This window comes from Bacillus rossius, chromosome 15 (assembly GCF_032445375.1).
Source record: "Bacillus rossius redtenbacheri isolate Brsri chromosome 15, Brsri_v3, whole genome shotgun sequence".
Classification (NCBI taxonomy): Eukaryota; Metazoa; Arthropoda; class Insecta; order Phasmatodea; family Bacillidae; genus Bacillus; species Bacillus rossius.
Window position 1 is genome coordinate 26,956,708 of NC_086342.1, and position 16,017 is coordinate 26,972,724.

The 16,017-nt window shown below is 35.5% G+C and overlaps 1 protein-coding gene across 1 annotated transcript in view; it reads right to left on the bottom strand.

The window, feature by feature from the left end:
- Nucleotides 1-16,017, bottom strand: part of LOC134539684 (orcokinin peptides type A-like) — a 140,366-nt gene that overhangs the window by 25,830 nt on the left and 98,519 nt on the right. The window contains exon 3 of the mRNA XM_063381881.1: nt 36-168. Coding sequence (XP_063237951.1) covers nt 36-168 — 133 coding nt within the window. The remainder of the gene's footprint in view (nt 1-35; nt 169-16,017) is intronic.

Here is a 16,017-nt window from a genome sequence, read left to right on the forward strand (position 1 = left end):
GGCCCCTGGAGGCTGAGGTCGCGCTGGCCACTCGCCTGAGCGGGTCGTAGCGCTTGTTGCCGCCGAAGGTGACCCCGGACAGGGAGTCCAAGGAGCCGCTCCTGCCGGCGCGCCTCAGCAGTCCCGCCGCTCCTAGGCGCTGCAGGCTCCTCAGCAGGTGGTCGCCGCCTGCCGACACAGCACCGCCGCCACTCCTCGTCAACCATACCTCTCCTGCAGTTGTTATAGATTTACTAACATGGCGCATCTGATGACAACTACACGCGATTCTTACACCCATTATTGAAGTGAAACTTCTAATGCGACTTCCGACAAGGTTGCGTTAAACGTTTAACGCTCCTGGGGAGGGGGAATAGAAAGAGAGAGAGAACGAGAGTAAGGAACTAAGTAGAGAGTAAGAAAAAAAAATAAAGATCCTGACAGTTTGTAGTGTCGCCATATTTGTTTCAATTTTCAATACCCTTTTTGTATATTATAATTTAAATTGCAGAAAAAAAATCATGTTTCATAGACACATAAATAGTGAGTGTGTGTGTCATTTCTCCATGTCCACGAGGTCTCGCCGCGTCAATTTTCTCCTTGGGGCGAACCCGTCCGCTTATTTAAATAAACAGCTTTTATCGTTGAATGATTTCATGATTTATTTCATGAAAATCTGCTGTCATAAAAAAAGTTAGTTTTATAGACATTCAATAGGCGTCTCTCTCTCTCTCTCTGAAAATCAATCTATGAATCGTTACAAATTTATTTCCTTTATTTTTTTTAGTTTGATTTGATAATATATGATTTCACTAAAAATCAATTTCTACCCCTTCCTATTTTCATTCCCACATTACGAAGTTTCACTTCTTCCGCGCGGAGGGACTCCACGCACTATTGTTTTTATAACACTTACTAAATATCTGATGAAAATATTTGGGTCATAACAACAAATGCAAGAGTTGTATATTGTTTAATTTATAGAAGCATGAATTAACTACTAGTAATGATGAGGGTACGACAGGATACTTTAGGATACTAACAGCATTATATCTAGGCTGACGATTGGTAATATATGGTGGGATATGATTGACAGGGTATGATTGGTAGGATACCACAGTATACAATTGGTAAGATACAGGAGACGATTGGTAGTATATGATAGGATACGATAAGATACGATTGGTACGAACTTAAAGGATAAGATTGGTGGGGTAAAATTGGTATGACATGGTATGATATGATTGGCAGGATGTTACAATTGGTAGAATACTATATGATACCGTTTGTTGGGATACATTAGGATACGATCGGCTGGATACGATAGGAAAATATTGGTAGGATACGATTGGCAGGTTACAATCGCTATGATACGATCGGTAAGATAATATTAGTGGGATAAAATAGGTAGGATACAATAGGTTACGATTGGCAGGATATTATAGGATACGATTGGCGGGATTCGATGGGATCTGTCTTTATCAGGTCACAGATTGTAACAAATATTCATAATTAATTGTGTTCTGAAAGCAGTCATGATTTTTTTTGGGGAAGCAGGAGGATCCTAACGATCGCAAGAGGAGGACTTCATTAGACCTCTAGGGAACGGTAGTCGTTTTGCACGATAGTGTTCCTCAGCTGTACCTACTTAGCGTGTTATCAGCTGAGCAAAGAATTATTCTGTTTAAATTAAACACGATTAAAGTAATAAATCTGTTGGTTTGGTAACAGGAATTCATAACCAAAAAAACTTCATTTTATCTCTAGTCCGATAAAAAAAAACTCATGGAGAATTGATGACTCAAAAATAACTTTAATCACCTTGACAAAACCCAACATATGTAATAGTCACAATGTACATTCACAGAATATAAGTTTGCAATACTTCTGTTTTTTTTTTTTTAAATATATATACTGAGAGTTATTTTGTCCTGATTTCCTGTTAACAAACCAGCACATTCACTATTTAAATAATGTTTAAATTAAACAAAAAATATCAATGCTCCTACCAATCGAATCCTTCTGTCGTAACCTACCTTATTCTAACCATTGCTGTAGTATTCTACCAATCGTATCCTATCCTAACCTACCCATCGTATCTTGTCGATCTTATCCTACTGTATCCTATCATTACCTACCAATCGTAACCTAACGTATCGTACCTTTCGTGTCCTGCTGATCGTATCATATCAATTGTGTTATACCGTATCCTATCAATTGTATCCTACTGTTTCCTATCAACTTGAATGTTTTCTTTTTCTTTTTTATGTCCTTTGCGTTGAATGCGCATGTTGAAGACTGCAGTTCATGTCAGGCCATGGTTCAAAACCTCTTGGTCTTATAGTAAGCGTAAAACATATTTCAGGGATTCTTGGTTCTATAGTAAGCTTAACAACTGCTAAGTTAGTTGACAAAATGCTTTGTAATAGGTTATGTTCATAATGCAGGACTAGCAGTTCTGAGATTGTCTTGTTTGCTTGAAATATGTCATGGCCAGGGGCGTAGCCAGGATTTTATTTTTGGGGGGGGGGGATTAAATATTTGGCTATTCACCCACCCCCCTTGTGAAGCGGAGGCGTCCGGGGGTCCTCCCCCGGAAAAATTTGGATTTTTATGTGCAAAATGGTGCTATTTTAGCAGTTTTAATAATATAACATTGAATATTGTTCTGCTGTAAATATTATTGATTTTGAATATAAAAATAACACAAATTACAAACTCAACTCAGGTAAAAAAAACCTTCCACACATTTCGGGGGGGCTGGATCCCTATGATCCCCTCCCTTCCCTACGCCCCTGGTCATGGCTTTGTGTCGTAAAGTTGAAATATTTGGCACAAATTTATTTTTCACCTAAATTCTCTAACATATATCAAAAGAAAATAATGAAAATCTTAATTAACAATAAAAAGGGCAAGCTCTAAGCAAACTTATTTTGTTTTATTTATTCACTTCAAATACGATCCACTTTTCTAGTTCTTATTGTGAGAACTAAGTCCTTTTTAAATATTTCTCCCTTGTGTATCTCTAGTATACAGTTGTTACTGTTTCGCCAACTTAAAGCCGCTTCCAGAACTTTGATAAAAAAAAGTATATAAAGTTTTATTTAACCACACAAGGACAGTAACAGATTGTTTGAAAGGTATGCCAAGTATCGAAAAAGGAGGCCTCGTGTTTCAGAGACGCTTGGCCTATATGCTTGACATTGGACATGTATTATTTGTAACGTATACCAAGTTTTGACGAAGAAGCCCTCATTGTTCGGAGCTACTTCGGCTAAATGCTTGTAGTTGGCACTCTAGTAGCCATAAGGTACGTTATATATGGCCTTCATGATAGGCATACTATAGTACCATATTTATTTAGTCGGAACAGTTGTCTTGCCTAGAGGTCTTGTTAGTAGTACTTATTTTTAATAAGTATTTTTTGAACGCAAATATTTTTTTTTACATTGACCATGTATAAAAACCAAGGATAATTATATTCATGATAATTATATTCATTTGTAGGTAATTGTTTTAGTGAATTTGGAATTTTTTTGTTTATAACTACGATGTTAGGTACAAGTTGGTAGACAAAATGGCTGACAAAATGGCGCACGCTACAATAGTTGACTGTCTGGTGATCGATAGTACGGCACTCTATGAGATAAAAAATTAAACCAATGTGACAGTAGTGCACTCTAGCAGGCGAAAACAAAATGGCGGAATCCAAGATGGCTGTCATGACGTCCCATTGGTTGAGATTATTATACGTCTTGGTATTAGTCGGTTTAGTGGCAATATTTGTAGACAGCTGCTATGTTAATTTTTACAAGTAATTTCCCAGGAATTAAACCTAGGACTCCGAAATGTATTTAAGTAATTTTATAAATTATTAAGAATTTATATAACTGTTTATAAAATTTTATTGAATTGCCCTTACTGGGATCGACCGATGAACTTGTTTATCCATGAGGTTGGGGCATGGTGGGAATTTACCCCGGTGCCCACTGTTACCCGCGCGGGAGAGTGATTTGGGGGCGGGGGGGGGGGGTGTAAATATAAAAAATTTCTATAATTCTAATACTCAATGATTTTTGGATTTGGAGTGTTTACGATCCAAAAGGTCGGGTTATGCTGGAAAATGTTCCCGGGTAAGGGGGAGGGTCGTATTGTCCCAACATTTTGAAAATTTTCAAAGTATATCTTTTCGATTTGGACTTTTTCCGAGGTCATGTTATGGTGGAAAATGTGCCCGGGCTTCGTCTTTATCCCCCTCGGAAGGAAAAAATGGGGTTTGAGGGCGTAATAATCCTAAATTTCGAAAAAAATAAAAAATAAATTCTTTTCGATTTAGAGTGTTTTCAAGGTCATGTTATGGTGGAAAATGTGCGGGGTTCATTAGTGGTAATATGGGTACTATATTAAAAAAATAATCTGGCCACTCTTCCGGCGTGATCAAGTGTATGATACGGACATTCCATCAGTCTGTGTTGATTTCAGCACATATGGTGTACATATAATTAAACCAATAGCCATTCAGTTTCCAGCGAAATACAGCTATGGTACTGCTGAAAGGCAAATGTTGCCATTAATTCTGAGTTGGGCATTTACCGTGCATAAGATGCAAGGCTGTACTGTAGCTTATGGAGTTGTTTATTTGGGATCGCGTCCATTTGCTGCCGGACAGGCTTATGTAGCTTTTGGTCGCGTAAAGTCACTGGATAATCTCCAAGTAGAATAACTTGATTACTCTAAGATAACAAGATAATTTCCATGTAATTTTGGCGCATTAGCTGAAATGACTAGCTTATGTGAACATAAACGACTAATTTTAAGTTCATTGTAAGTAATAACTTATTTAATCACTCTTTTTATTATTTTTAATTTGTTTCAATTACTCCTACACAATATTTTAATTTTATTTTTATAAAAAAGAAAAAAAGTTTAAACTACTAAACCCCCTTCCGCTTTTATCGTTGAATGAACTAAAAACTAAAATTTAAATTTAAATTTTTTTTCCAACAGCCAAATAATGCACCACAACTTTATAAAACTAAAAGAGTGGAGTGCTCTAATCTTTCATTTTCGTAATGCTTATATCCTAAAGGTAGTGATAGAACATTTAAGACAAATTATATCTAGCATCCCCTAGGCGTACATCACAAAGGGGGGGGATGATGGGCCCGGACTCCCCTGGAATTAAGAAGCCCTTCCTCACTGAGGGGGGGGGGGGGTCTGCCTCATTTGCAAAAGCGTGACTGAGAGACGTGTTTGATGTCAAAAGTATGTCTTATGGGAAACTTTCCGTACATTGACGTGAAAACGTCTAATAAATCGATGAACGCCGGCTGCATGCACGAAAAAGTGTCCCGTAACGCACATTTTCCCGTTACTCTGTGTCCCGTTACGCTCATTGTACGCTTGCGCCGCATCTATCTCACTTCCACTCGATTGGAACAACCATCGATTTGACTTTTTCGAGGCACATTAAACTTGAAACATTCCCATTCGTTTCCTACTTTTCCTATCATCGTCCTATCCTTAACAGAATAACACAGATTGGAAGAAGTTAAATAGCAAAGATGTATAAAAGTTATAGTTAAAATAATCTGTTCGTTAAAGAAATAAACATATTTGAATTAATGAGTGCAAATAAAAGTAAATTTATCAATTAAATTGTAGATTTCATTTCACTCTTTCTTTGTATCCATACAAAATAGTGATGATTCAATAAAAATGATTCAATTTTATTCATAAAAGTATGCAATCATTTCATCAATGTTTTGTTACAGACAACCAATTTTTTTAAAGTTTTCTTCTGATTGCGTGCATGCAGGCCAAAATATGGGCAGTGTACAGCATACAGGCACCGCGTCCAGATATGAAGTGTCGGTTAACCCCACTTACGATTTCTCGCCCCCCCCCCCCCGGCAATTTCCGTGGACCCCTCTTGCGAATCCTACAAATTTGCACCTCTGAAGCACCCCATTACTAATTTTAATCATTACTGTTATTAAGTTCATAAAGTTCGTAAATAATTTATCCTGAAATTTTCAAAATGACTATACATATCCTAAAATTTTTGTATTGACTATATCCTGAAATTAGTGATAGAAAATATATTACAAATCATATTTTTATTACTGATAGAAAATTGAAGACATATGATATCAAGCACCCCACGTTTTCAGTTATACAGAATTGTGGTGCATTATTTGGCAGAAGGAAAAAAATTTAAATTTTATTTTTTAATTTTTAGTTCATTCAATGATAAAATTAGTTTTTTAAGGTTTTTTAAACTATAAGTTTATAACTTTCATGAGCTAGTAGTTGAGGATTTCCCGTTTACATTATTTGTCGTTGCGTCTTTATTATACATGTTGTTTACTGCTAATGAATTTTTTTTTTTGGTTTTCTTTTGCTCTTCCGAATTGCGCGAGTCGCTGTATCAACACAGAAAAAAAAATCGAAGCCTTCGTTAAACAGCGAAACGAGAACATATTTGTATTACCTGCTGTTGCCACAATGTCATTCCGCAAAAACAGTAAAAAACAGTTAAAAAAAACACCCTGCGAGCTCGTCTTTCAGCACTTGCCATATATGTGTAACATTACAGTCGGTAACGAGCGAATGCACGTGTTCTCATGTTGCAAACACACCTATAACTTAATACGAAACTCGGACACGAAATTTAACGTAGAACTCTTTAAAATAATGCCGAGCGTGATAAATATTCGCAAATTGTGTTTTTAACTACATTTACTGACGCGAATCACAATTATATCGATAATTTTTGAGAATATTTTTCTTTCGGTAAGGCAAATAGCATATATTCGTTGATTTTTTTTAAGGCCGTGAGAAAAATTGTGTTTTGGGATTAGGTTTTTTCAGTTTGAAGTCATTTTAGGAACTGAATTAAATCTCCTCTCCTTGTTTTCCTACAAACTTTTTTTTTCACAGTTGGAATTTAATTTTTGCAGGCCATCATTATTAATTTCGGGCATTCTTCATTTGGGTTTCCGCACCCGCCGTTAGAATTTGTTGCCGGAGCAGCTACGTCAACTATAGAATAATTCGACTTGCAGTGGAAAATTTTAAACTAAATAATGAAACGACTCCGATAAAAAGGAAGAAAGTCTTTAAAAAAATTACTAAACCCCGGATTTGGGTTTGATTTTCGACAAGGAATTTACTAAAATGCTGCCCATCTTGTTTAAAAAAAAACATTGAAAAGTGAATATTATAGAGCATCCGTTTGGCTTTGTGAACTTTGGTTTGCGCCATCCGCCACAGATGGCAGCACCGTTGTTACACATTTCCGTTCCATGCGACTTTTGTTACATTCAAGAAAATACTCCTACTTTAATGATGTATACTGAGAGATAAGATGCTAACACATAGAAAAATAACATCCAGGTAGGTAGGTACTGTAGAAGATACAACTTCAGCATATTACGTACACGTTCCGCAGTTAACGCTACGTTAGGGAATCAAGTGAGAGACGAAACAAGTCATCTTGTATTTAACAGAATCTTTGTTATGCGCTATGTTGAATTTATCTGTGACGGTATCTTGCAGTGCGATGTAAGAAACACAACTTTGTACAATTCAAATACTTTCTCACTTTTTGTAACAGTGTGAACACTTTTGTCACGACTTTGAAGAATACATGTGTTTGGTGGCTATTGCTGTGTAAAAAGGTTTTGCAAAACAATTTTATTTGTTGTGTTATTTAGAAATCTATACTAGTAATAAAACTGTTAAGGGCAAAAAGTCTGTACAATGCATGAAATAATGGAAAAAAAATATTGCCAATGGTTATTTACATTATTGAGAACTCAAATATGTAGTTTTTAAAATATTTGTTTGCCTGTTTGTTCGAACATCAATTGAAAACTACTGGATGGATTTTGATGAAGTTGTTTTTAATGAAAAGCTCTTTGGCTAACTTATAAACTAGGCTATGTCTAAATATTGAATCCAACCCTAAGGGGGTGAAAAAGGGGTAAATATGGTTTTATGATAATTAATTATATCTTGGAAACTAATCAAGCTTAAGTAGAGATAATGGGTACCAATAATTAAAATTTGAAAAATACCCACGACAGTTTTTTATATTTCACGAATTTCAACCCCTAAGGGGTGAAAAATGTTTTAAAAGTTAATAATAATATTTCCGAATTCATTTAAATGCAATGAATGATTTCTGGTACCAAAAATGGACATACAAAAAATTACAACCACAGTTTTTATACTTTTCGAAATTTAACCCGCCACGTTTTCCATTTGATGGAAAATCCGGGTTTGACCCCTCTGGGAATCTATTCCGGACCAATTAATCGGAAACTTTCAGTACAAAACGGGCTTATCGAACGAAAATTGGCCCGTTTTGTGATGAAAGTTGCCGATGAATTGGCATTATTGTGAACGTTCTGAATTTTATCTGAAATAAAATTTTATACGTCCAAACTTTACTGTAAAGGCTGAAAATTGTTTCAAATTTACTATAAAACTGTTTGTTCCAACGTACACATATATGAATCTGAAATATATGTGTGCATGTTGGGTGAGCAGGGGGGGGGGGGGATTTTTTTTTTAATGTTTGTCCAAAAAAATATGTTTTACCACGACCACCATTATTTGTTGGTCCATTGTTTGCCTTCTCTTGTTTGCTTTCTGTTATTTTTTTCATGAGAGTGTAGTTAGTTTTTGTGTTTCTGTGTTCAACTCTGTCTACTGCTTGATGTACATTTGAATGCAGGGGTGTCTGTTAATTTTTTTTTGTCATTTAATTTTTTATTCATTTGGGTTTTCATATTGTTTTCGTTTTTTTTTAACCTATACCAGGAAATGGGAAACACTGAATTCAAATTACGACCGGGACGTTGTTTTGCGTGACATAACATGAGTTGGAGAACATCTGTGACTCGAGCTACCCTCTGACTGGTGCACAGTGAGCCAGCTGTGAAGGCTGCGTCGTGGGTTCAGTTGCACCTTTGAATATATACACTGTATAGAAGTCGCGAGTGGATAGGATTTACTCTACGTTTTTCAGAAGCGTATGATGAGCAGCTTGGGAACTTCACCGCTTCAGTGCGCTGCCGTAACGCCCTGTATCGTCTTAGGTGTTATTTACACGCTAGAGCGCAGAACTGTCGCCCGCTGTCATTCCCCGCACCCCCACCTATCATTCAATGCAGCTCGAGGTTGTTCAACAGGAGGGGGAAGGGGTGTTTGAAGAGTTCGACACTTGTCCGCTAGGGACCACCACAAGTTGATGCCCTAGAGATGGTGGCGATTGCGGCGGTGAATTAACCAACTACCTCAAACCGTATTAGAAATTTTAACCTGGGCTGGCGACTTCTATACAGTATATATATTCAAAGGTTGCACGCGGGCTTCACTCGCTCCGAGGGCAGATGCGCTCAGGGTGTCCACAGTTAGTACTTTCGTACTAGATCTAGTACTCTTATAAGTTTTTTTTAGTGGTCTAGTACATTTACGCTCAGATATAGTACTTTTTTGTCTTTAATATAATAATATTACAGTAACTCCAATATGTTTTATTATTAAGCGTAATTATTTTTAAAAACCATGGAATGTATGTGTGTGTGGTGTAGAGGTGTAAAAGTAACGAAAAAAAGCGTACCCGTATGTATTCGTTACTATAATAATCAGTACTCGTTACTATCGTATCGTTGCTCGTTACTTCTGATACCGCATAACATGCAACGAATCGAGTCGTATTGCGTAGGTACGCGTACAGTATGACGTCGCGTAAATAATAATAAATAGAATATATAAAATTAACAATATTTGATAATTAACAGTTTTTGTTAACCAAGAAACAATTAAATCTCATTAGAGTGGCTTTATTATATTATCACTTTTAAGATGATAATAAAAAAAAAGTGAAAATTCGCGAAAAAAAAAAACATTCATATTTCTAATTTGTAAAAAATACTTTCTTACGTTGTTTCTGTTCCAATCTCAAACTTTGTCTACACACACAATACCTTTAATAAACAGTAAAAAACTTGGACGACGAATTTCCAAATTATACTTTACTTAGTAAACAAACATCGTTCTTTGTAACGACAATTCATCGAATGCGAGTAACGAAATGCAGCCGTGTGTAACGTTTCGTTACTCGTATATAGACGGCGCACTCGTTACTCAGTAACGAATACATACGGTTTGCTACAGCTCTAGTGTGGTGTGATATTTAAGTTAGAGCATTGCAATGTCATAATAACTTCCTAAATTGTTAAAACCATAACAAATTATAATTTAGTATATTTTTTTTTCAAATCTAGTACTTTTTTCTTGTCTTAATTGGTACGAAATATTTTTTCCCTTGTGGACACCCTGCAGCGAGTTCCACAGCCCCCCGGAGGGGAGAACTCGCCGCACGAGTCGGTGGAGTCGGCGGTCAGGGCGGGAGCGAGTCGTCGGGCGACTCTTGCGCGACTCTTGCGCGACTCTTGCGCGACTCTTGCGCGACTCTTCGGAGGATGACTCTCTGCGGCAGCTCGGACCGACCCCGGACATGGGGGGCGAGAGGGCCAGCCCTGGTTTCGCCCCTGTGGCAACTCGTCGTGGTCAGCTGTTTCAATAACTCTTACAAACACTCTTTTGACTGGCATTAACTTTGTCACATTGCCGATATTTATTCACTCGGTACCACATTTGTCTATTCATCCTATCAGTATTATATTCAAATGTAAACATCTTAAAATGTTGCCAGATAAAAAATCGAGTCAGTTGAGATCGCCTGTTTCGTACGAAAAAGGCCTTGGTTCAAGTAATATTTAAATTTGTTGAGGGTGATCTGAGTGATAAACGAGGGATAAAACGAGGTAATCTGGTAGCCATTCCTTACCAATTAATGTTAAAATGAAATTCGTATTCATCAAATGATGATTCTGTTTCATTTATTAGTAAACCACTATTTACAAAGCTGTAAACATTTTATAGTATTTTTCATAGTGCCATTTTTTAACATATTAAATAACAGATTAAAAGTATTATTGTTACTATTAAAAGTAATGCAAATAAGTTCTGCTACAAATATAAAATCTGTATTTTAAATTTTAATTAACATATATTAAATAACAAAAAATTATAATATTTATAAAAAAATCATTTATTTTCAAGCATGCTTCTTTATATACATGTATATTTACTGAATGCGTTTACGTAAATAAGAAGGCAAGAATATTTTGATGAAATATTATTTTAATTTTCTTTTTAAAAACTAGCATGGAATATTTTTCAAATAAAATGTAAATAGGATATGTAAAATATAACTAAAATATATAAACTTGTTCAAAACAAGTTATTTTTTGTCAAATATATCAAGTGTAATGAAAATATTAAAAAATTCCTTACAATTGTAATATAACTGAATAAACTTTAATTAATAAGAATTAAATCAAAAACTGAAAAGTACACTTCTATAACAAATATTTTATTTAAAAAAGTTAATTTAATATGTTAGCTATGTAATACACACCTTTTCTGATTTTCATAAAAAATTAAAAGTTGTTTTTCACTGTAAATTAACTATATAACTTGAAAAGTACATGCATTTCATCCAAGATTATATTGTTTGATATTGCGGTGCTTTTAAATTAGATTTTTTTTTAGCTTCAACGCATTATTTTAGCCTTTAAATAATTTCTAAACTATATACTTTCCAACATAAGCCGAGCTACAATCTTCACGTAGGGCATTAAAAACCATACAATTAGAATCCTCACTTATTTTAATGGCCCAAGTATAACTCCAACATTGCCAGTTGTAAGAAACCATTATGCAACGTAAGAAGGAACAAAAGACCTTCAAATATTAACACCCCCGTTCTTGTCAAGGTCTCGTATCATATTCTCTTCGCCAGTTTGGTGTATATTCTTCTCAATATTTCCTCCTCCTATTTGGTCCAGTGATCCTACAGCATCTGATGGCTCAAATGATCTTAAAATATACCCATCGCCAATATTGTCAAGATCTCTGAGCATATTCCCGCCACCAATTTGGTCCAAGTCTCTCACGATATTTCCCCCGCCAAACTGGTCTAGGGATCTCACGATATTGCCACCACCATTTTGGTCCAATGATCTTAAGATGTTTCCACCACCAATCTTGTCAAGATCTCTGAGCATATTCCCGCCACCAATTTGGTCCAAATCTCTCACGATATTTCCTCCACCGATCTGGTCCAGAGACCTCACGATATTTCCACCCCCAATTTGGTCCAATGATCTTAAGATGTTTCCACCACCAATCTTGTCAAGATCTCTGAGCATATTCCCGCCACCAATTTGGTCCAAATCTCTCACGATATTTCCTCCACCGATCTGGTCCAGAGACCTCACGATATTTCCACCCCCAATTTGGTCCAATGATCTTAAGATGTTTCCACCACCAATCTTGTCAAGATCTCTGAGCATATTCCCGCCACCAATTTGGTCCAAATCTCTCACGATATTTCCTCCACCGATCTGGTCCAGAGACCTCACGATATTTCCACCCCCAATTTGGTCCAATGATCTTAAGATGTTTCCACCACCAATCTTGTCAAGATCTCTGAGCATATTCCCGCCACCAATTTGGTCCAAATCTCTCACGATATTTCCTCCACCGATCTGGTCCAGAGACCTCACGATATTTCCGCCCCCAATTTGGTCTAATGATCTTAATATGTTTCCACCACCAATCTTGTCAAGATCTCTGAGCATATTCCCGCCGCCAATTTGGTCCAAACCTCTAACGATATTTCCTCCGCCGATCTGGTCTAGGGTTCCTCCGATATTGTCGTCACGAATTTGATCAAAAGCCCTTACATTATTTTCTCCAGCGAGTTTGCTGGATGATCTTATGAAATCATCAATAATAGGGTAGTTGTTTTTCCCACTTCTCTTATCAAACTTGCTTGGAGCCCTCAAAATGTTGCCACCCCCAATTTGATCTAGAGTTTTGAAATATTTGCCGCTATTAAGCTGTTGATGATCCAGATATTTCTCTCTATCACTTTCTTTGATATCCCTTAAAATGTTTCGTAGCATATGTCCTCCACCTAATTGACTCGATCCTCTCAGTGTGTATTTGTTGGAAATACTATTATTTTCCAATCCAAGTGGATAATGAAAGGAACCTCGATTATTATAATTGTCTTGTTTATTTTTCTGATGTTTTATTGATTTTTGCGGTGGTTTGTTGATTTCATGGTGCTTGGAGTGAAGATCGTTTATGTCACTGGTAGCTAATTCGCGACCATTGGACAGGGGTGCGAATTTTGGCCTACCTTCCCGATGACGTAATAATTCGTTTATAATAGTGTTGTAATCCAAGTCGCCTTCACGTCTTGCAGCGTAGTCGTTCGTCGGGTTTAGGCGTAAATATCCGTAGCTTTTGCCTGAAACAAAAAAATAAATAAAACGTTAATAAATTTACACTCTCCACTATTGACAAAATAACCCTGTATAAACTTAAATCTAATGACATTCGAAAATTTATGCTCGTTTGTGTAATTTACTTGGTCGAGTAATCATATACTTCAAATTAATTTTAATAACCAATCAGCTTTGCAATCAAAATGCTGTAAAAGCAATATACAAAAAAAAATTTATCTTTACAGGAAATAGGAAAACCATTAATTTCTTGGTAAAAAGTTGAATAAGCATTTATATTTTAAACACAAATTTTAATTTTGTGTGGAAGGCTTTGGTATCAAACTAAATATTATAACGAATTATTTAAATTATAATAATAATTAACATTTAGAAATATTAAAACAGAAAACCAACTTTTAATATATATATATTACACTTTTGTAATTTTTTTTTGGATTGCTTGAAATAATAATATAGAAGTTATACAATTACAAATACAAACTTGTTTACCGTTTGAATTTATTTACAGGTAAAAGATTACTTTTGATTGGTTAGTGTTGTTATTATTTTATATTCCACTATGAATGTAATTTTTCATCACCCAGAACCCAAACTGAATGAATCTGCCAAATTTTGACTTTAATTCATATCAAATGATTTGTAACATACGAGAAACAAAATGTAATTATTTTTTTCTTCAGAGACTGGCACCGCATTATATAAAAGGGCTTAAATGGTGAATAATGCGAAATAGTTTAAAAAACATGCATGCCTGAAGTGAGACTCGAATCCGTAAACCTAGAAGGTTAAAATATACTGATGCAGCGTAAAGAAAAGTGCTTGGAATGATGTGAAAATGTGATGTAGATATGTAGTAAACTAAAACTGCCAATAAAAACTTTTTCTCGCGAGTTTATTATTTTTAAAGACCAAACGGTACTTACTTTACGGACATCCCTAGTATACTTATACGTATGCGTACTCGTCCACGGACGTGACATCACAAGGACTTTCCGAACTGCGAGTGAAGTATGCTAGTATGCAAGTAAACAAAAGTGTGTACTTCTCGCGCACTTCGAGTTAAAGAAACCCCGCCATTTTGAAAAAAAGAAGTAATTATAGATTTTAAAAATTGTTTTCACTTAAAATATGACTGGCATTAATAAACTAAGTGTACAAACTTGTTTCATTTTAACGAAGTTTAAACAAATACGTGCACATACTAACTAATCTTAACTACGAAACGAGTTTGTAATCATAAATTAAATTACCGTTAGTTCACTTGACACTAACAACGTATTAAAAATTACTTAACATAGTTGTTTTTCCAATAAAATTTATTTGTTTAGAAAAATCATGCAAGCAATCTGTTTGGCTGGCTAATGCCTTTTTTAAAGAGGCCATACCCTAAACCCGTCCGAACTCGTCAAGTACGCCACAAAGGCAAGCGAAGTACGCAAAATCGCAAGTACACAACGCGTACTTTAATTCGGACACGGGGTTAATCCTCTTAAAAAAAACATTGGCGTTACAGCGAGTTAAAGTGAAGCGAAATAGTGGGGGATGAAAAATCTCACAAAATTACGAGCCTAGAAGATGAGCGCATAAGTAGCTAGGTTTCACGATCGTTAAAGTAGTAACTCTCTCTATCTCTCTCTATTTCTCTCTCTCTCTCTCTCACAGGAAGAACCCCCAGCGCAACTGAGCGTAAAATTTAAACTCTAAATTGACCGCGGCACTCCACAGCCTCGGAGAAGACCTTATATAATTTTTTATACGGGATTTCAGCGATGAAGGAAGGCTGTGACGAGAAAAGGTCATCAGGATTTTCAAGAGAAGCATTTGAAAATGCCAGTACCTGGTACCGACAACTTCACATATTACCAATACTTTGAAGAATTACAAAAGTTACTTAACTGACTGCACTTGATCTTAGTTGGGGGAAAAAAATGTTACAAATACAACTTTTCGTATTACAGTTTACAAGGCTAGACAGAAAAATTATTTACACAGTATAAAGTTTAAATAATTTTTAAAAGTTTTCATTAGTGTTATATTATATTAAGTGTTGTTCATTCACCAGAATAGTATCTTTTGTCATTCTAAATTTAAAAAAGAAAATTGCATCAATTTACTCAAAACACAGATAGTTTCCAGTCGTTTGCAGTAAAAAAAATTGTTTTTTAGAAATGTTTTAATAATTAAGTATTTCCATGTTAGGGTAGTTGGAGGTGGAAAATGAGTTATAACTTGTGACCAATTTAAAAGTTTTCTTGAAAAGATAATATTTGCGTTTTGATTAACTGCCTAATTGAATAAATTAGATTTCCAATAAAACTGAAAAAAAAAAAAAAAAGAATTTGTGGTCATTTGAGGAAAGTCCCATCCAAAAAGCTTTGGGAAAAAAAACTCATGGTGACGAAGAAAATCATTTAGAAGTCATTATAAAACTATGTGCCAGTGTCTAAAAAAATTACTCTTTTGTAATCACCAAATATTTGGTTTGTGAGTTCCTAGATAAAGGTTCGAATTAACCAATGTATATTTTGGAATGTGAAATGACAACAGCAAATTTAATAGTAACCACAATAAAAAAATATTGTCAGTGCGAATGCCAGAAAGAAAGTATTTACAAGCGAGCATAAATACTACGACAGGATGA